General features: G+C 59.6%; 3 protein-coding genes across 3 annotated transcripts; 2 read left to right on the forward strand and 1 right to left on the reverse strand.

Annotated features, from left to right (window-relative positions):
• The first annotated feature begins 284 nt into the window (after positions 1 to 284).
• Positions 285 to 7,671, forward strand: AXL (AXL receptor tyrosine kinase). Its single transcript, XM_030005998.2, has 16 exons — positions 285 to 387; positions 460 to 575; positions 970 to 1,165; positions 1,514 to 1,653; positions 2,113 to 2,249; positions 2,606 to 2,635; positions 3,009 to 3,158; positions 3,220 to 3,302; positions 3,801 to 3,896; positions 4,000 to 4,077; positions 4,166 to 4,258; positions 4,694 to 4,815; positions 5,266 to 5,375; positions 6,338 to 6,497; positions 6,773 to 6,896; positions 7,303 to 7,671. Exons 1-16 carry the CDS (start codon positions 294 to 296, stop codon positions 7,635 to 7,637), a joined length of 2,064 nt encoding a protein of 687 aa, XP_029861858.1. The 5' UTR covers positions 285 to 293; the 3' UTR covers positions 7,638 to 7,671.
• Positions 7,672 to 8,604: 933 nt separating this feature from the next.
• Positions 8,605 to 11,697, forward strand: LOC115337646 (heterogeneous nuclear ribonucleoprotein U-like protein 1). Its single transcript, XM_041121702.1, is given in 12 exon segments — positions 8,605 to 8,980; positions 8,982 to 9,132; positions 10,049 to 10,153; positions 10,271 to 10,363; positions 10,500 to 10,531; positions 10,534 to 10,739; positions 10,741 to 10,941; positions 11,034 to 11,097; positions 11,099 to 11,108; positions 11,203 to 11,342; positions 11,417 to 11,567; positions 11,678 to 11,697. Coding segments are annotated over 12 exon segments (1,275 nt in total). The 5' UTR covers positions 8,605 to 8,878.
• A 223-nt stretch (positions 11,698 to 11,920) lies between these two features.
• Positions 11,921 to 13,970, reverse strand: LOC121233082 (tyrosine-protein kinase receptor UFO-like). The gene is made up of 4 exons (XM_041121703.1): positions 13,793 to 13,970; positions 12,701 to 12,899; positions 12,188 to 12,288; positions 11,921 to 12,108 (listed from the first exon to the last, which is right to left on the reverse strand). Exons 2-4 carry the CDS (start codon positions 12,799 to 12,801, stop codon positions 11,921 to 11,923), a joined length of 390 nt encoding a protein of 129 aa, XP_040977637.1. The 5' UTR covers positions 12,802 to 12,899; positions 13,793 to 13,970.
• Between the last annotated feature and the right edge of the window lie 6,364 nt (positions 13,971 to 20,334).

Here is a 20,334-nt window from a genome sequence, read left to right on the forward strand (position 1 = left end):
GCTTGTGGCTGAGAGCAGGGGCCGGGGGGGGGGCTGCACCCCATCAAGGCCACGGGCTGCCTGGTCTGGGGGTCCCATCCTGCTCCCCTGCATGTGCCCCCCCCCATGCCCCCCTCCTAGTGCATCTGCACCCCCCCACCTTCTGCCCCCCATCCCTCTTGCCCTGCCTTGTGCACCTGCACACCCTCATTCCCCCATCCCTCATGCCCCCCCCATCCCTCCTGCACCCCCTCATGCCCCCCACAGCCGTGCTGGGGAGGGGGGCCCCCCAACACTCCCCCCCCCTTTTTTCCATGCCCCCCCCAGGTCTGAACCGCAGCAGCTCCTTCTCCTGCGAAGCCCACAACGCCCGCGGTGTCACCACTTCCCGCACTGCCACCGTCACCGGTGAGTGGGGGGGGCACAATGGGGGGGGGGGGGAAAGGGGGGGTCCCACTTACCCCCTCCCACCCCTCCCAGTGGTCCCCCAGCGCCCCCGAAACCTGGGACTGGTGAGGAGGGGGCCACACTGGCTGGAGGTGACCTGGGAACCGGGGGCCAGCGGGGACACCCCCCTGCGCCTCTGCACCGTCCAGGTATGGGGGGGGACACCGGGGGGGGCACAGGGGGACGTGGGAGGTATAGGGAACATGGGGGACACTGGGGGGCACGGGGGGGCCATGGAGGGTACAGGGGGGCATGGGGGTTCCTGGGGACATGGGGGGCACGGGGGGGGTATTTACCCCAGGGGGTGCTTGGGGGGACAACCATGGCTGGGGACATCCCCATTGGGGTGTCACCAGGGGTCAGGGGTGTCCCCAGTGGGGACATCTTTGGGGTCGGGGTGTCCCCAAGATCGGGGTGTCCCTGGGGTCAGGGGTGTCCCCAAGGTGGGGGTGTCCATGGGGCCAGGGGTGTCCCCCGAGGTTGGGGTGCCCATGGGACCAGGCTCGGAGGGTTGGGGGGGTCCCCGGTGACGTGTCCCCACAGGTGGTGGCTGAGGACGAGGACCTGAGCAGCGTCCCCCCGGGGGGGCTCTACAACCGGGTGGTACCCGTGCCCCCCTTCACCCACCGCATCGAGGGGCTCCGGCCCTTCGCCGCTTACCGGGCGCGGGTCTCCTGCCGCAGCACCCACGGCCCCTCGCCCTGGACCCACTGGGTGCCCATGGCCACGCTGGAGGGTGGTGAGTCGGGGGGGGGGTCCCCATGGGGCTGGATGTGGGGGTCCCATTGGGAAATGGGGGGCTGGGGGGGTGGATGTGGGGGTCCCCATGGGGCTGGGGGACTGGGGTCCTGGTAGGTTGGGGGCTGGACGTGGGGGTGTCATTGGGAAACAGGGCTGTGGGGGGGGAATGGATGTGGGGGTCCCCATGGGGCTGGGGGACTGGATGTGGGGGTGCCATTGGGGGACAGGGGGTTGGGGGGGGCTGGATGTGGGGGTCCCCGTGGGACTGGGGGGTTGGGATCCCCATGGGGAGAGGGGGCCAGGCACCCAGATGCCTGGGACCTCCAGCTGACACACCCCCCCCCAGTGCCAGGGGCCCCCCCTGAGAACGTGACGGCGGAGCGGGACGGCAGCTGGGCACGGGTGCGGTGGGCGGCACCGCGGGGGCACCTCAACGGGGTGCTGCGGGGGTACCGGCTCGCCTACCGCAGCGCCCATGCCCCCGAGGTATGGCCCACCCCCCCCCGCACCCCCATGAACCCCATTGCTCTCCTCTGCAACCCACTGCACCCCTCTGCACCCCATTGCCACCCTCTGCAACCCGCTGCACCCCCTGCACCCCATTGCATCCCTCTGCACCCCCTGCACCCCCTTGCTCCCTTCTGCACCCCTCCGCACCTCATTGCTCCACTCTGTACCCCCTGCACCCCATTGCACCCCATTGCTCCCTTCTGCACCCCACTGCACCCCATTGCTCCCTTCTGTGCCCCATTGCACCCCCCCTGCACCCCATTGCACTGCATTGCTCCCCTCTGCAACCCGCTGCACCCCATTGCTCCCCTCTGCACTCTGCTGTACCCCCCTGCACCCCATTGCACCCCATTGCTCCCCCCTGCAACCCGCTGCACCCCGTTGCTCACGCCCATTGTCACCCGATTGCCCCCCCCGGTGTCCTCCCCCCGGCAGGTGGTGGTGGACGTGGGGCTGGCACAGGAGAAGACACTGGAGCTGGCGCCGGCCGTGCAGAACCTGTCGGTGCGCGTGTCCCCCTACACGGGGGCGGGGGATGGACCCTGGAGCCCCCCCCGTCCTGCTGCTTGCCCGTGAGTGACGGCACCCCCACGTCCCCGTCATCCCCATGTCCCCATCCCCAGCACCCCCATGTCCTTGTCCCAATCTCCCCCACATCCCTGTCCCTGTCACCCCCATGTCCTTGTCCCTATCTCCCCCATGTCCTCGTCCCCATCACCCCCATGTCCCCATCCCTGTCACCCCCACATCCCCAGCACCCTCATGTCCCTGTCCCTGTCACCCCCACATCCCCATCCCCATCACCCCCGTGTCTTTGTCCCCATCACACCCACCCCCTTTTGTCCCTGTCCCCCCCAATATCTTCCCCCCCCAACATCCCCTTGTCCCCTTGACATCCCTGTGTCCCCAATGTCCCCTGTCCCCACAGCTGGAGAGACACCGTTGGAGATGCAGCCAGGTGAGGAGCCTGCGGGGATGGGACGGGGATGAGGATGAGGGTGGAGATGAAGATGGGAATGGGATGAAGATGCAGGTGGGGATGAGATGAGGATGGGGATGAGGGTGGGATGGGACGAGGGTGAGGATGGGGATGAGGATGGGGATGGGATGAAGATGAGGATGAGGATGGAGATGAGGATGGGGATGGGGTGGGGATGAAGATGAGGGTGGGGATGAGGATGAAGATGAGGATGTGGATGGGATGGGGATGAGGATGCAGATGAGGATGAAGATGAGGATGGGGATGGGACAAGGATGAGGATGGGACAGCCAGGGTGGGGGCCAGGCGGTGGTGGCCGTGTCCCACCACCTTGACACACCACCATCCCCAGCAGTGCTCCCGGCACTGGGGCTGGCCCGGGGCTGGTGGCTGGTGGTGCTGGCCCTCGCTGTGCTGGCCGGCCTGGCCCTGGCCCTGGGCATCTTGGCGGCACAGCGCCGGTGGAAGGAGACGCGGTTTGGGTGAGCAGGACCCTCCCCTGGTGTGGGACACCTCCCCGACCCCCTCGACCCTGCTGCAGCCACCTGTGTGTCCCCCCCCAGGGAGGCCTTCGCACCCTGTGGGGAGCCAGCGGTGCAGTACCGTGTGTGCAGCTCCTACAGCCGCCGCACCACCGAGGCCATGCGTGAGTGTCCCCGTGTCCCTACGTCCCACGTCCCCACGCACCGTGTCCCCCCACCCCTACGCACCACATCGCCCCGTCCCCCTGCACCGTGTCCCCATGCCGTCCCATGTCCCCCCGTCCCCCTGCAGTGTCCCCACGTCCCCCTGCACCGTGTCCCCCCACCCCTATGCACCACGTCCCCCCTGTCCCCCCTGCAGTGTCCCCACGTCCCCCTGCACCATGTCCCCCTGCACTGTCCCCATGCACCACATCACCCTGTCCCCCTGCAGTGTCCCCATGTCCCCATGTCCCCCTGCACCATGTCCCTGTGTCCTCCCATCCCTGTGCACCATGTCCCCCTGCACTGCGTCCTCCTGTCCCCATGTCCCCCCAGTCCCTCTGCACCCCTCCCCGGTGCCATCCCCATCCCCGTGCCGGGGGGTGCCTGCTGCGATGCCACCCACGGTCCCCCGGGGTGCCAGCGGTGATGCCAGCGGTGCCGTCGCCCCGTCCCCGCAGTGAACAGCCTGGGCATCAGCGAGGAGCTGAAGGAGAAGCTGCGGGACGTCATGGTCGACCGACACCGCGTGGCCTTGGGCAAGACCCTGGGCGAGGGTGGGTGATGCCGGGGTCCCCCTGCTGCGGGTCACCCCCATAGTGGGGTGTCCCCCCCACCCCATGGCACCCCCAGATCCCCCTCCCACCTTTTTTCCCGCAGGGGAGTTTGGGTCCGTCATGGAGGGGCAGCTCAACCAGGACAACTGCGTCCTCAAAGTGGCCGTCAAGACGATGAAGAGTAAGCGCAGACCCCCCCCTTCCCCTGGGTCTCCCGCGACCCCCCAAGACCCCCCAGGACCCCCTCTGACCCCCGACCCCCCCCCAAGTTGCCATCTGCACCCGGGGGGAGCTGGAAGACTTCCTCAGCGAGGCCGTCTGCATGAAGGAGTTCGACCACCCCAATGTCATGAAGCTGATCGGTGAGGGACCCCCCCCCCCCCCAACCCAGGGACCCCCGTGGGGATGGGGGAGGCTGACGGGACAACCCCCCCCACCCCCAGTGGGGTTCAGAACTAGGGCTTCACTCCAGGTTCTGCACCCCCCATAGGGATCTGTTCCCCCCTGTTAGGATCTGCACACCCCAATAGAGGTCTGCATGCAAATAGGGGTCTGCACCCCATGTCAGGGTCTGCACCCCACATTGGGGTCTCCCCCCTGTATTAGGGTCTGCACCCCATTCAGGGTCTGCACCCCAGATTAGGGTCTGCACCCCACATTGGGTCTGTCTCCCCCCTGTGTTAGGGTCTGCACCCCATAGGTGGGTGTGCACCCCATTCGGCGTCTGTCGTGCTTTTGGGGGGGGGGTGTCCCCGGGGGTCCCAGACGAGCGAGCGGGGCTGACCCCCCCGGGGCAGGGGTGTGCCTGCAGAGTTGGGGTGCTGAGGGGCTCCCCGCGCCCGTCGTCATCCTGCCCTTCATGAAGCACGGGGACCTGCACAGCTTCCTGCTCTACTCCCGCCTTGGGGACAGTCCCGTGGTCAGCCGGGGGGGTCCGGGGGCTTTGGGGGGCTCAGGGGCAGTGGGCATCCAGGGGGGGCTGGGGGATTTGGGGGGCTTAGTGGGGCTTGGAGGGCTCAGGGAGGGTGGGGATGCAGGGGGAGTAATGGGGAACTTGGGGTTCAAGGGGGCTTGGGGAGTCTTGGGGGGTCTGGGGGGCTCAGGGAGGGCTTGGAGGGGTCTGGGGGGTATTGGGGGGACTTGGGGTTCAAGGGGGCTCAGGGAGTCTGGGGGGGGTCAGGGTACTCAGGGGGGGTTGGAGGGGTCTGGGGGGGTCTGAGGGGCTTGGGGAGGGTTGGGGGGGTCTTGGAGGGGGATTTGGTGGGGCTGGGGGGGGGCCTCTGGGGGTCTAAGGAGATGGGGGGGGTCTGGGGGATATGCGGTCCCTGTGGAGGGGGGGCCCATGGTTGAGCGGGGTACCCCCTCCCAGGCGCTGCCCCCGCGGAGGCTGGTGGGGTTCATGGCCGACATCGCGGCGGGGATGGCGTACCTGAGCCGCAGGAACTTCGTCCACCGCGACCTGGCCGCCAGGAACTGCATGTGGGGACGGGGGGGGGGACATGGGGGGGGGGATGAGGGAGATGTGGGGGGACTTGGGGACGTGGGTCTGGGGAGAAGGGGATGATGGGGACAAGGGATGGGGACACAGGGACATGGGGACGGGGACAGGGATGGGACGGGAAGGGGGATGAGGATGGGGGACACACCGTCATGGGGGGGATGTGGGGCTGGGATGGGGACATTGGGTCATGGGGGGACATGGGTGTCGTGGTTTAACCCCAGGCAGCAACTAAGCACCACGCAGCCGCTCACTCACTCCCCCCCCCACCCAGTGGGATGGGGGAGAAAATCGGGAAAAAGAAGCAAAACCCACGGGTTGAGATAAGAATGGTTTAATAGAACAGAAAAGAAGAAACTAATAATGATAATGATAACACTAATAAAATGACAACAGCAATAATAAAAGGATGGGAATGTACAAATGATGCGCAGTGCAATTGCTCACCACCCGCCCGATCGATGCCCAGTTAGTCCCCGAGCGGCGATTCCCCGCCCCCACTTCCCAGTTCCTATACTGGATGGGACGTCCCATGGTATGGAATACCCCTTTGGCCAGTTTGGGTCAGGTGCCCTGGCTGTGTCCTGTGCCAACTTCTTGTGCCCCTCCAGCTTTCTCGCTGGCTGGGCATGAGAAGCTGAAAAATCCTTGACTTTAGTCTAAACACTACTTAGCAACAACTGAAAACATCAGTGTTATCAACATTCTTCTCATACTGAACTCAAAACATAGCACCGTGCCAGCTACTAGGAAGACAGTTAACTCTATCCCAGCTGAAACCAGGACAATGGGGCTGGGGACATGGGAACTGGGACCAGGAGAAGCAGGGAACGGGGATGGGGATATGGGGACATGAGGATGGGGACATGGATGGGGACATGGGGCTGGGCTGGAGATGGGGTGACAGGGTGATGGGGTGACACACACCCCCCCCCCCCCCACGGCTGGACGAGCGCCTGCGGGTGTGCGTGGCGGATTTCGGGCTCTCCAAGCAGATGGGGGGGGGCCAGTACTACCGGCAGGGCCGGGTGGCCCCCGTCCCCGTCAAGTGGGTGGCCCTGGAGAGCCTGGCCGACCGCGTCTACACCACCAAGAGCGATGTGGTGGGACCCCCCCCCCGGGACAATGGGAGGGGGGAGTCTGGGGGGGGGAGTCTGGGGGGATCTAAGGGGGGGTATGGGGGGGGTCTTGGGGGTGGGGGGGGGATCCTGGGGGGGTGTGGGTGGGTCGTGGGGGAGGATCAAGGGGTGGGGAATCCCAGGGGGGTTTGAGGGGTCCTGGGGGGATCCTGGATGTGAGTGGATCTTGGGGGGATCGGGGGTACAGGTGGATCCTGGGGGTGTACAGGGGTGCAGGTGGATCCTGCCCCCCCCCCCAGTGGTCCTTTGGGGTGACGATGTGGGAGATTGCCACACGGGGCCAGACCCCCTACCCCGGGGTGGAGAACAGCGAGGTCTACGACTACCTGCGGCAGGGCCACCCGCCTGCGGGCCCCCCCCCCCCACCTGTGAGTGTACACACACACACCCCCCCCCGGGAACCCCCAGGACCCCCCCAATCCCTCCCAGAGCCCCCCAATCTGCTGCCACCCCCCCATATCCCCAGTGTCACCCAGGGCCGCCACCCTGTGGGCCCCCCCCCTGTGAGTGCCCCCCAGGACCTCCCACATCCCCCATGCCCCCCCCCAAACCCACCAAGCCCCTGGGACCCCCCGGGAGCCCCCGCAGACCCCTGGGACCTCAATCACCCCCAGCCCCCCCAATCCCCTTGGGACCCCCCCAAGGCCCCCCCCAGCCCCTGGGACCCCTCTGAGCCCCCCAAGACCCCCCCCCAAAGCCCCCTAAGTTCTTCAAGCCCCATGAGATCCTGACACCACCCCGCCCCCCCCGGGCTGTTTTGGGGGGGGGGTGCCCCCCCCCAGGTACGAGCTGATGCGCCGGTGCTGGGCCGTGGACCCCCGGGAGCGACCGAGCTTCGAGGAGCTGGGGGGGGCCCTGGAGGCCGCCCTGCGGGGGTTGCCCCCCCACACACCCCCCGACCCCCTCTACGTCAACATGGAGGAGGGAGGTGCCGCCGGGGGCGCCCCCCCCCAACCTAAGCAAGGATGGGGGGGATCCTCCGGCCCCCCCCAGCACCCCCCCCTACCCGAGGGGGCTCCTGGGCGTTATGTGGTCTGCCCAGCCCCCCCCCCCCGAAAGCGGGAGGCCCCCCGGGGACCCCCCAGCCCCTTGCGCTGCCTCTGAGGAGGGGGGGGGGGGGGGGGGGCTCTGTGAGCGGTGCCCCCCCCCCCCCCCCCCCGCCAGCTGCCTCACTGCCCAGGGCCCTCCCCCCCGTGCCTCTCTGCTCGCTGGATGGACTCGGGATGACCCCCCCGAGGGACGGGACCCCCCCCCCAAGGTACTAGGGCATCCGAGGGACCCCACCAGACCCCCCCCAGTCTCTTGGAGCATCCTGGAGTCCCCCCCAAAGGCAAAGGACACCCTCCCACCCCCAACACCGAAGCCCCCCCCCCGGGACCCCTCCAAAGGCCAGAAAGCCCCCCCCAGGACCCCCCCGCCCTGCACTTTACGCGGCATCGGGACCCCCGGGAGGGGGTGACCCGGTGGTCGCCCCCCGGGGGGGGGGGACCCATGCCCTCCCCCCCCACGCCGGCCCCCCCCATAAAGCCCCTTGTCCTGCACCCCGTCTCGGCTGCTTTGGGGGGGGGCTGGGGGGGGGGCCGTGAGGGGCCGGGGGGGGCCGGGGGGGGGACACGGGGGGGGGCGGGGGGGGGCACACGGGGGGCGGGATTTGGGGTTCGGGCCCAAAGCGCCCGGGATTCGGCCAATGGGAATGCGGCGCTTTCCGCCCGCCAGCCAATAGGAGGTCGGCTCTCGTTGCTAGGCAGTGCGGGGCGGTAGCACGCGTAGACGCCGCCGGGGTTCCCCCAATGGCGTCGCGCCCGCCCCAGCCCGCCCGCGGCTCCGCCAATGGGGGGCGGCATCACAACCCCCGGCCCGCCAATGAGAGCCGCGCTGGGCTCGCCCCGCCCTCCGTGCGAAAGCAGCCAGTGGGAAGTGAGCGCCTTCCCTGTGGGCTCGCCCCCCATCCTCAACATGCGGGGACCACAATGGGAGTGCAGGCCGTGCGCCTGTGCCGTCTCTCTCCGCCTTGTCCCAGAGGTGGTCCCGCTGCGCCCGCCCTCTCCGTTTCAATCAGATGCTCTCCGGCGGGGGCCTGGCCCCAGCGGCGAGGGGTATGAGACAAACCCGTCCAGCCCTATAAAAGCCGCGTTACAGCGCAACTCCCACTGCCACCCAATGAGCGCCCGCTTTGCAAAGCGGGACTGAGCGGGAGCTGGGCGAGAGAGGCGGTGCCGGCGCGGAGGGGGCGGGGACAGCGCCCTGCCCAGTGGAGAGGCGCGTTACAAGCGGCGGGACGGTGGCGGCGGACCAATGGCGGCGCGTCTTGCAGAGCGGCGCGGGCCGGGGAGGGGAGGAGGGCGATGGCGGCCATTTTGAGCCGGGCCCGTCGGTGGCGCCTCGATGGCCGGGCCGCGGCGGCGTTGAGCGACGGGGTCATGGACGTGCGGCGGCTGCGGGTCAACTGAGCTGAAGGAGGAGCTGGGCCGCCGCGGCCTGGACACCCGTGGCCTCAAGGCCGAGCTGGCCGAAAGGTTGCAGGCGGCTCTGGAGGCGGAGGATGCCCGGCGGGGGCCCGGTGCGGAGCCGCGGGGGACCGGCCCCCGACGGACAAGCTCGTACGGGCCGGGGTCCCCGGCCCACCCGCGCTGAGGGACGGGTCGGGCCCCCTCCCTGCTCCCTCTCCGGTGGCCCCCGGCGGGGCTGGGGTCGCCCCCTCCTCCAGGGGCCCGGTCCCCCCCTTCCCTGAGAGGCCCTGTGCCCCCCAGTCCCCCCCGGTCCCCCCTTCCCTGAGGGGCCCTGTGCCCCCCGGTCCCCCCTTCCCTGAGGGGTACTGTGCCCTTTTCCCTGACGCCAGTCCCTCCTTTCCCTCAGGGGTTCGGTCTCTTCCATCCCTCCCTTCCCTGAGGGACCCTCTCCATTCCTCAAGGGCCTGAGCCCCACATTCCCTCAGGGGCCCCGGTTACCTCGTCCCCCTCCCACTTCTCTCAGGTGGGGTCCCTCTACTTCCCCCCTCCCTGAGGAGGTCGGTCCCCCCAGTTCCCCCCCACCTTCTCCCCTCCTCTCGCAGGGGCCTGCCCCCCCCCCCCCTCCCGGGTTTTGGGTCCCTCCAGGGTCCCCAGTTGCCCTCCCCCCATGCTCCGGGCACCCCTGACAGCAGCTTCACTTACCTAAGAGCTGCTGGGGCCAAGCAGGGCCCCCCCCCCATCAATGTGGGGCTGAGCCACATCCCAGCATCATCATCGTCGTGTCGTTCCCCCCCCCAGCCAGTTCTGATCTGGGGGTGACCCTAGGTGGGGTTCATCTCCCCCTGAGTGGGCTGTCGCCCCTAAAGTGGTGCCGGGAGCTCGAGGGGAGGCTTTGCTGCCACAGCCATGGGTCAGGGGGTAAGGAGCCGGCGGGGGGCTGGCGTGCCCACCCCAGGGAGCAGCTCTCTGTCGTCGTCACCGCCGTTCCTATGCTGGCAGCCATTTCCCCCTCGCGCTGCTCTTGCTGCGTGCTTCAAGTTTAAAAACCAAACCCTTCTGCCACAGGTGCCCATCGGGGCACGGACTTGCTGGTCGCTGCATGCTGGGGATCCCCTCGGCAAATTCGGGGTGACCCCACGAGCGGGACACCGGATCCCTCGTCCCACACTGGTTCTGGTCATCCCCGCGGGGCCGCTGATGCCCGCTGAGTCCCCCTCCCGCCCCGTCTGTCCTCCGAATAAAGTGGTAACACCTGACTTATTTCCCACTTTCCCCCCCACTTTGAAGATGGCATCGACAGCAACAGCCACACGAGCGAGCCCCAGGGCACCACCCATCCGTACATCAGGCGGCCTCAAGCCCGAGGTCAGATCCCGCTAAGATAGGGAGAGTGTTGGACCAAGAACACCCCGTCCTGCACCAGGGTAAGGGTCGGGGGGGGGGGCCGCTGGCAGCACTGCAGCTGTGCTGGCCTGACTCCTGCTGTTTCCACGCTGCTCGCTGTTCCTCCCCACAGAGATGAAGCTGCCGGAAACAAAGCCAGAAGAACCCCCCCTGCTCCTGCCTACAACGTTCCCCCTCCCAACTACAGCACACCCGCTCCCCCCTACAACATCCCCCCTCCCCTCCCCCCGCCCCCCACCTACAACGCACCCCCGGCCGGTTACGGCGCGCCGCCGACCGGCTACACCGCTCCTGCCTACAGCGTGCCACCAGCCAGCTACAGCGCCCTGGCCCCGGGTTACAGCACTCCCCCCCCCTGCCTACAGTGCTCCCCCTGCCTACAGTGCTCCCCCCACTGCCTACAGCACCCCTGTCCCCCCCACCTACGACACTCCCCCGGGTGGCTACAGCGTGCCGGACCCCTCGCAGCCCCGGCTGCTGCCGCTGCAGCCCCGCAAACGGCCATACGAGGAGCAGCGGGGCCGGGGTTATTACGAGCACCGTGAGGACAAGAGGTGAGGAGCCGCTCCCCGTTAAATCCTGGCCGTCCCAAAATTTCCTCATTCACCCCTCCCGCCGTGCTGAGCCCTCCCTGTTTCCGCTCCAGGGGCCGCTCACCGCAGCCGCCCGCCGAGGATGATGAGGAGGATTTCGACGACACACTGGTGGCCCATCGATACTTGTGAGTGCCCCGAAAAGTGGCATGGGGGTGGCGGGAGAAACCCCCCACCCCGGGTTGGGGAGCCTGACACGCGGCTTCCATCCCCCACCTCCAGACAACTGCGACCTGCACTTCAAAGTCGCCCGGGACCGGTACAGCGGCTACCCCCTCACCATCGAGGGCTTCGCCTACCTCTGGTCGGGCGCCCGTGCCACCTACGGTGCACAGCAGGGCCGTGTCTGCTATGAGATGAAGGTGAGTGATGTCGGGTCCCGCCAAGGTGTCCCGGCACCAGCGATGCTGTCCCCAACCCCTTCTTCTCCGTCCAGGTTAATGAGGAGATCTCCGTTAAGCACCTGCCTTCTACCGAGCCAGACCCCCACGTGGTGCGGGTGGGCTGGTCGCTGGATTCCTGTAGCACTCCGGCAGGGGGGGTTGGGGGGGGTCTGGGGGGCTGCCAAGACGCCTGGGTCTGCTGGGGTGACTCACAGTGGCGTCACCTCTGGCCACCTGCTGCCCCCCCCCAAGCTGAGTCACCTGGGGACAGGGCGGCCCCCCCCCCCCCCCCCCCTGCTGGCATGGCTGGGCAGGAATGGCTGACCCCCCATGAACCCCCCCCAACCCCCATCACCCCCAAACTCTGCTGCATCCTGACCCCCCTCCAACCTCTCCATTGTCCCCCAGCCCCCCCGTTGCCCCCAGCCCCCCAGCCCAGCCCCCCCATTGCCCCCCAATGTCCCTGTTACCCCCATTACCCCCATCTCCCCCAGCACAGCCCAGTCCCCCATTACCCCCCAACCTCCCCATTGCCCCCAGCCCCCCCCCGGCCCCTCTCACCGGGGACCAGCAGCGTGGAGGGGGCCCTGGACAGGGGGTCCAGCAGAGAGTTGAGGGGGGCCCCGTCCCGCAGCCAGAGCAGCCGCACGGGTTCGGGGGGGGCCCCGGGCACCGCAGCTGAGGTTAAAGGGGGTGTCAACCCCCACCTCCAGGTCCTCCGGCTCCTCCAAGAAGAAGGGCAGCCCTGGGGAGGGACGGTGACGGTTAAGGGGGTGCCGGGGACCCCGATGGGTGCCCCCCCGCCCCTGGGTGCTACCGCTCACCCGCCAGCTCCAGGTGAGCCTCGGTGGACAGGAGCTGCTCCCCGCCGGCGCGCGCCCAGCACCGGTAGCGCCCAGCGTCCGAAAGTTGCACGGCCGGGATGCTGCGGGACACCGCACCGTCGGGCACCGCACAGCGCCGCGCAGGGCGACACGGCACCGTACGGTGCGACGTGGCACGAGGCAACACGGCACGGCACAGTGCAACATGGCACCAGACAACAGGGCCTAGGGCAACATGGCATGGTACGGCACAGTGCCACAGCACAGAGCAATGGCATGGCATGGCACAACATGGCATGGGACAACATGGTACATCATGGTGCACCGTGGCATGGGGCAACATGGCACAGTGGAATATGGCATGGCATGGCGCAACACGGTGTGGTGTTATGCAGCACAGCATGGTACAATGTGGCATGGGGAAACACGGCATGGCACAGGGCAACATGGCACGGTGCAACATGGCACAGTGAAATATGGTGCTGGCTGTGCCACCAGTGCGGTGTGGCCCACCTGAGCTGGCTGGTGCCCAGCCAGACGTCCTCGCTGAGCGGCACCTGGGCCTGGTCGCTGTCGGCCAGCTCCAGCGGGTGCCCGTCCCGCTGCCAGCCCATTTCGGGGGGCTCGCCGGCCCCCCGCACCCGGCACCGCAGCCGTACCGTCTTACCCAGCGAGGAGGTGACGTTGGAGGGGTTTTCCAGGAAGGACAGGGCTGGGGGGGGGGACACGGGGGGCATCAGCAGGGGTCCCCCAGGACCCCTACCACCCCCTGGGACCCCCACTGCCTCCCGGGACCCCCCCTGTCCTCCAGGACCCCCACCAGGACCCCCCCCCCACCCCCTGGGACCCCCAATGCTCTCTGGGACCCCCACCAGGACCCCCCCTGCTCTCTGGGAACCCCCCTGCCCCCCCAGTACCCCCCCCACGGGACCCCCACCACCCTCTGAGGCCCTCACTGCCCCCCAGGACCCCCCCAGCCCCCCGAGCACCCCCCAAGTGCCTGGGGGGGGGCATCGTGCCCCCCAACAGGAGGTTGGGGGGGACACGGACACCCCATCCTGGACACCTGGGTCCCTGGGGCAGGGGGAGGGCCACAGCAGGGCGTGGGAAGAGAAATGGGGGGTCACGGCCCCGCCGCGGTGCCCCCCCCCCGCTCCCCCGGGAGCCTTCAGGCATCCCTGGCATCTGCCCCCCCCTCCCCCCCCCCGGGGCCGGGGGGGGTTCCGGGGGGGGGGGGCCCGGCCGTGGTCATCTCAACCCCCCCCCCCGGCCATAACCAGCCCCAGATGTCTGGCCGGGACGGCGGGGACGGGCGGTGGCCCCGGGCTGGGGTGGGGGGGGGACGACGACAGCGTGGCCCCCCCCCTCCTCCTCTGCTGGGTGCGGGGGGGGGGCCGGGCCCCGCTATGGGGCTAGCGGGGGAAACTGAGGCACGACCGGGGACCCCCCCACACCTCCCCGCAAAGTGATCCCCCCGAAAGGACCCTCGTCCTGGCCCCCCCCCGGCAAAGTGTCCCATCGGAAAGTGGGTGCCCCCCCTCCAAAGTTCTTCTCCCCCCCTGCCCACCCCATACCCTTTACCGGGGACCCCCCTTCACCACTCACCGGGCGGGGCCGGTCCCGACCCCAGGGCGGCGGCCACCAGCAGAGCCAGCACCGCCGGGGTGACCCCCACCCATCGGCACCCACCGGCACCCACCGGGACGGGAACGGAGCCGCCGGCTGCGCCCCGCGGTGCCGGGACGGGCAGGGGTTAAGGGGGAGGAGGAGGAGGAGGAGGAAAGTTTTTGCCGGGACGCACCGACCGCGCCCGAGGGGGGTGGCGGGGGAGGGCGGGAAGAGGGTGTGGAGCGGGACCGGGGGTGCCCGAAACCGGGACCGGGATGGGGGGGGGAGGAAGGAGGGCGGGGGGTGTGGGAGTGAGGGGACCCCGAATAGGGACCAGAGGGGAGGGGGGGAGAGCAAACCGGGATCGGGGGGGGGGGGGGGGGCTGGACTGTGACCGGTGGACACCGAAACGAGGAGGAATGGACTTGTTACCGAAAAGCTCGGAATGAAGAACTTATCAACACCAATTTAGTGTAGATAAGCAGACACTTCTTTATTGACGGCCGGGTGCGCGGGCGAGTCCTCTCACGAACCACGCACACCTGTCACCAAAACAATACACCTTATATTAAGACTTATCGATACATATTCATTAGATTTCCAAGAAAGTTATACATATTCATTAGATTTTTGGGAAATCATTAGCATATGTGAATATCTTTACGCAGGCGTAGTGAAGGTCTCTCCGAGGCGTGGTAAGTCTTGGAGGCGGGTAGCTTTTTGACCAGGAGGTGTGCTTTGGTATTATAATGAAGCAAAGTTCGTCTAGAGTTTATGATTTCTTCACCGATGTTATGGCAACAGGTGCAATCCATCCTTTTTTGACAGTAGTATGCAGTATCTCTAACGGCTCTAGCCAGGGACCTTCCAGGAGCTTTGTACTGCACATTCTATCTTTGGGGATCGGCCGCTGCGTTCCAAACAGGCCGTTTGTCAGGTAACGTACTGGACAACCTCTTACACCACCCCGTTGTCAGGTATTTCTTTATCTTGTTATTTAAGTTCTAAATGTTCCTACTAGATGATTTTAGTCAATTTCTCCGGCCTTGATACGGGGCTATACAGGGGATTTTACAGCAGACACTGGTTGGTGGTTAAATATATAAAATACAACATACATATGATTTTGCTAAAATATTAAAAACTAAATATGATTAATTCTAACTAATAACAAATTCATGACAAATCAGTAACATTTCCCCCCTTTGAAAGTGTTGAAAAGTATTTCACTTTCACATCTATCTAGTATTGATTTATTATTATTCTGAGAGTCAATATTTGTTTCGGCATATACTGGTGGGTGGACTGTATTCTGGTGAAACAATTGGAACCTTTCTCATGATCATGCAATTTACTGTAATTCTATTGGTAAATTGTTTCTTCAGACATTTTTTTTCAGGAATGCTAATCAATTGTTTTGTTTCTACTTGTCTTTTTGTTCCTGATTATCAAATCAGTCCAGGTTTCTACTATCATTATCTGCTGAACTAATACAAAAAAGAACAAACACAAACAGATATGAAAAATTAGACATGTTTTCAAGAGTCAGTTTTAAAGTTTTTGGAATCCCGGCTAATAATTTTTCATGGAGTAGGTGTTTTCTTCACTTGAATGTAGTGTATCCAAACATCTGATTTTGTAATTCTAATAGCTGTGAAGGTGTGGTTAACAGTATCTGGAAGGGTCTTTTTCAATGTTCCTGCAGGGTTCGAAAGTCCACGTTTCACATAGACATAGTCTCCTGGTTGTAAGGTATGCACCGGAACTTCCAGGGATAATGGTCTATTCTATACCACTGTTCTTCGAATTGCAGTCAAAGTTTTTTCTAAGGAAAGCAAATAGTTATACACATCTTGTTTTCCTTTTACCTGCATGTTCGGGTTTGGTTCTGGAGATTCATAAGGTTTTCCATACAATAATTCATAAGGACTGACTGAGGTTCTACTCTTTGGCTGTATTTTAATTCGTAATAATGCCAATGGAAGTGTTTGAGGCCTTTTTAAATTAGTCTCTTGACAAATTTTGCTTATTTGTCTTTTAAAGGTTTGATTCATTCTTTCTACTTTCCCACTGGATTGTGGCCTCCATGGGGTATGCAAATCCCATGTGATACCCAGAATTTGTGTAACATTTTGGACCACTTCTGCAACAAAGTGTGGACCTCTGTCAGAAGAAATTCTAATAGGAACTTTAAACCCTTGGAATTATTTTTCGTAGTAACCATTTTACTACTTCTTTTGTTCGTGTGGAACGACAGGGAAAAGCTTCTGGCCATCCTGTAAAAGTATCAACCCCCACCAGGATGTACCGATACCCATTCTGTCTAGGTAGTTCTAAAAAATCTACTTGCCAATAATCTCCAGGCTCTGTACTAGATTTTTATTCGACCTCTTTGAACCTTTTCCTGATTATTGGATTATTTTTCAAACATACTTCAACATTTTGCAGTTATTTTTTTTTAGCTATTTAACATTCTGAGTGATACCACTTGTTTTTGTAAGGAAGTTACTAAGGCCTTGTTCTCCAGTGACACTCCTGATGCTTTGTTTGAATTATTTCTCTCATCAAAAAGGGTGGAACTACTACTGTCCTTTAGGTGTTACCCACCATCTGGCTAGGTTTTTCTTAGCATTTAATAATTGACCTAGCTTATCATCCTCCTCTGAGTATTTTCGTTTTTCCCTAGGGAGAGTTACTGTTTTGGAGGGAATTAATGCTATTTGCAATGTTCGTTCTTTTGTTACCTTTCTTGCTGTTTGGTCGGCTAAATTATTTCCAGTGATTTCCTTTGTGTTTCTAATTTGATGTGTTTTACAGTGTATGATTGTTACCTGATCTGGTTTCTGAACTGTTTGTAATAATTGTAAAATTTCATCTTGGTGTTTAATATTTGATCCCTGGGAGGACAATAATCTTCTTTCTTTCCACATGCTGCATGGACATGTACCACTTCAAAAGCATACTTTGAATTTGTCCAAATATTTACTTTCTTCTCCTCGCTTAGTTCTAAAGCTCGAATCAAAGTAATAAGTTCTGCTTTCTGAGCTGAGGTGGTACTTGGCAATGCTTCTGTCTATAACTGTGGTGTCTGTTGTTACCGCATATCCAGTGTATCGAACTCCTTGTTCTATAAAGCTACCATCTGTATACAGTTCCCAGTCCGGTCGCTCCAATGGTACATCCTTCAAATCTTCAAGACTGGAATAAACATACTCAATAGCAGCCAGGCAATCATGTTCCAATTGTCCTTCTTCCTGTATGGAACTGTATGCAGGTAGATCTTTCTTCTGTAGCAATCAATATGTCATCCACATATTGTAGAAGTAAATGTTCAGGCCTTGGTTTGTCCTGTTTCCAGATTTGAAGCTCTTTTGCCAGCTGGTTTCCAAAAATTGTCAGGCTATTTTTAAATTCTTGGGTTAGTCTTGTCCATGTCAGCTACATCTTTTGCCCAGTTTCTGGATTTTCCCATTCGAAAGCAAACAACTTTCTGCTTTCCTTCTCCAAGGGTATGCAAAGAAAGCATTTTTTTTAGATCAAGCACTGTAAACCACTGATGAGTCTCCTTTAACGCTGTTAACAATGTATAAGGATTTGTAACCACAGGATATATGTCTTTGGCTATTTGATTCACTGCTCTCAAATCTTGCACTAACCTGTATTCTCCCGAGGGTTTCTAACTGGTAAAATAGGAGTATATATTCAGATTCACATTCCTCCAAAATTTTATACTTCAAAAATTGTCAATCAATTTCTTTAACTCTTGTTTGACTTCTGGTTTAATTGGGTATTGTTTAATTTTTACTGTTCCTGCACCTTCTTTTAGATCTATTTTTACAGGTACTGCTAATTTTGATTTACCAGGAATATCTGTTTCCCACACTGTAGGGATCACTGCAAAATCACCTGGTGGAATTTCTTGCCTCCTCCACTTTTTTTGTATCATTAGGATTTCTCCTGTTTTTGACTCAGGTATCTTCAAAAAGAGTTCTCCTTCCTCAAAAACAATTTGTGCATTTAATTTAGATAACAAATCCCTTCCTAACAAGGGTATCGGGCATTCTGGTACATACAAAAATTCATGTGTAATTATTTTATTTCCAAATTTCAATCCAGAGGTTGCAGGAATGGTCTGTTTTCTTCTTCCCTTGCTCCTACTATGTTTGCCGTTTTTGTTCCAATTTTTCCTTACAAGTATTTAATACCGAAAATGTCGTTCCTGTATCTATTAAAAATTTGACTTCTTTTTCTCTCAGCTTAATTAAACCAGAGGCTCAGCTGGGTTCCCCTCCGGTCCCTTCATTCATCCAAAACTATCATTCTGGTACTTCCTTTTGAATATTTCCTCCTGACACTGCACATTTTTAGGACAATCTTTTCTTCAATGTCCTTCCTCCCGACACAAAGCACACTGATTCACTCCTAAGGGGGTGTTAAAATTCCGATTGCTAAAATTCATAAATCTCTCGTCCACTGCCACCTCGTCCTTCTTCCTTACCTCGTCTCTGTCTGCTGTTCCTGTCATTACGGCCAGAATCTATTTCTCTGATTTTCCTTTCTTCTTTTTCCCTGTTATTATATACTTTCCATGTTGTCTCCAACATTTATTCAAACTCCTTGAATCCTCTCCCTCCAGCTTCTGAAGTTTCTTTCTTATGTCTGGTGCCGACTGCCCCATAAAAATCAAAGCCAACTGTATCTGAGCCGCCTCTGTTTCTACTCTTAAATCAGTATATTTTCTGGCAGCTTCCTTCAATCTTTCCAGAAACACTGAGGGAGATTCATTCTTATCTTGCCTCACCTCATATAATTTAGACTAATTCAAAGATTTAGGCATAGCATGTTTAACTCCATATAAAATCTATTTCTGATACCGACTCAACCTTTCTCTATGTTCTACTTTATTTGGATCCCACTGCGGATCCCCAGACAGAAAATTCTGCTCTAAGGTTCCACCTATTGTCTCACTCAATACTGCCACTTCTGCCTGTGCTTTGCCAGTTTTTAGTACCATCTGCTTTTCTGTATCATCCAACAAATTATCCAAGATCACCTGTAAATCACTCCAGTCTGGATTCTGCGTTCTAATTATAGTATCCACTACTCTGCCAACTCTCTCAAGATCTTCTCTATATACACCAGCTGCCTGCTTCCAAGCCATCAAGTCCACAACCAAAAAGGGCACCTTTACATACACTGGTCCATCGTTACCAGCTCCCTGCCGCAAGGGAGCTATTGTTTGTGCCTGTTGTCGGGTCCTTCGAGAAATGGGGGTGTGAATCACAACTTCAGACGGTTCTTCTCCTGCATTCTCTATTCCACTGTTTTCTGGTTCTTCCATCTGTTCCCTATGCTCTCACCCCCAATTCCTTCCTCTCCTGGGAGGGGATATCTCCAACTCTGGCCCTTCATCCTCTTTGGGGGCAATATCACATGCCAGACAACATTTCTTCTCTTTCTTATTATCAAAAGTTATAGCCATTACCAAATTGTCCCTACTAACTAGCTTGCACTCATTCTGCCAATCTCGTCTCTGCCTTAAGTAAAAAAAAATAAATTCACATAAGGTACTTCACTCCATTTCCCTTCTCTTCTACAAAACAACATTAACTGCAGAATGGTGTTATAATTCAGTGTCCCATTCACGGGCCACCTTTCCTGATCCTTTAATGTATACAGAGGCCACCAATGATTACAATAGTCAATCATTTGATTTTTACGTAAATCATCATGCAGTTCTCCCTAATGTGCCAACAAACATCCCAACGGAGATGTTTTCGGTATCTTTCCATCAGTGGACAAATTTCCCATACTCTTACTCTTAAATAATTTGCCAAATGCCATTATGTTTATACCCAATACCAAATATCTATTAAATATATAACATATATCAGAAATCAATAATCAATTGTCAGATGTTAAATACCAAACCAAATACCAAATGCCAAATATCAAATACAAAGTTTCAAATACCAAATGCATATATCAAACACCAGATATTAAATAAATACAAATAACAATTGTTGCCAGGTAATGGAGTCCACCTACTTGCCTAGGGCACGGACAAAGCCGACTTCCCTAAGCAAGAGTCATAACCAATATCCCCTGGCAAAATTATTAACCAGCAAATATATTCACACTTTATAACTTCCAACCTCAATAAAAGACACTACAATCGTTGCCAAGACTCACTTCATGCTCAATTGCACATCCCACACTTACAACACTCACGATACTTCCAAGTACACAATATATCTCACTTTTTTTTTCCTTTTTTTTTCCTTTTTTTTTTTTCCTTTTTTTTTTCTTTCTTTCTTTTTGGTTTTTTTTTTTCTTTTTTTTTTTTTCTTCCTTTAGAATTTGGGACTCAAACCCAAAATTTCCAAAATGCTTTTGAAGCTGGGACTCTAACCCAGAATCCTCAAAAGTTGTGGGACTCTAACCCACTCCCAAATTGTCCAACCCAGCAATAGCTTTCGCTTATGTCTTACGGGCAGACGCCTAGGCTTCTACTTCCTTCAGGATCCTTTTGTCCAACC

Source organism: Aquila chrysaetos, unplaced genomic scaffold (genome assembly GCF_900496995.4).
Source record: "Aquila chrysaetos chrysaetos unplaced genomic scaffold, bAquChr1.4, whole genome shotgun sequence".
NCBI classification, from domain to species: Eukaryota; Metazoa; Chordata; class Aves; order Accipitriformes; family Accipitridae; genus Aquila; species Aquila chrysaetos.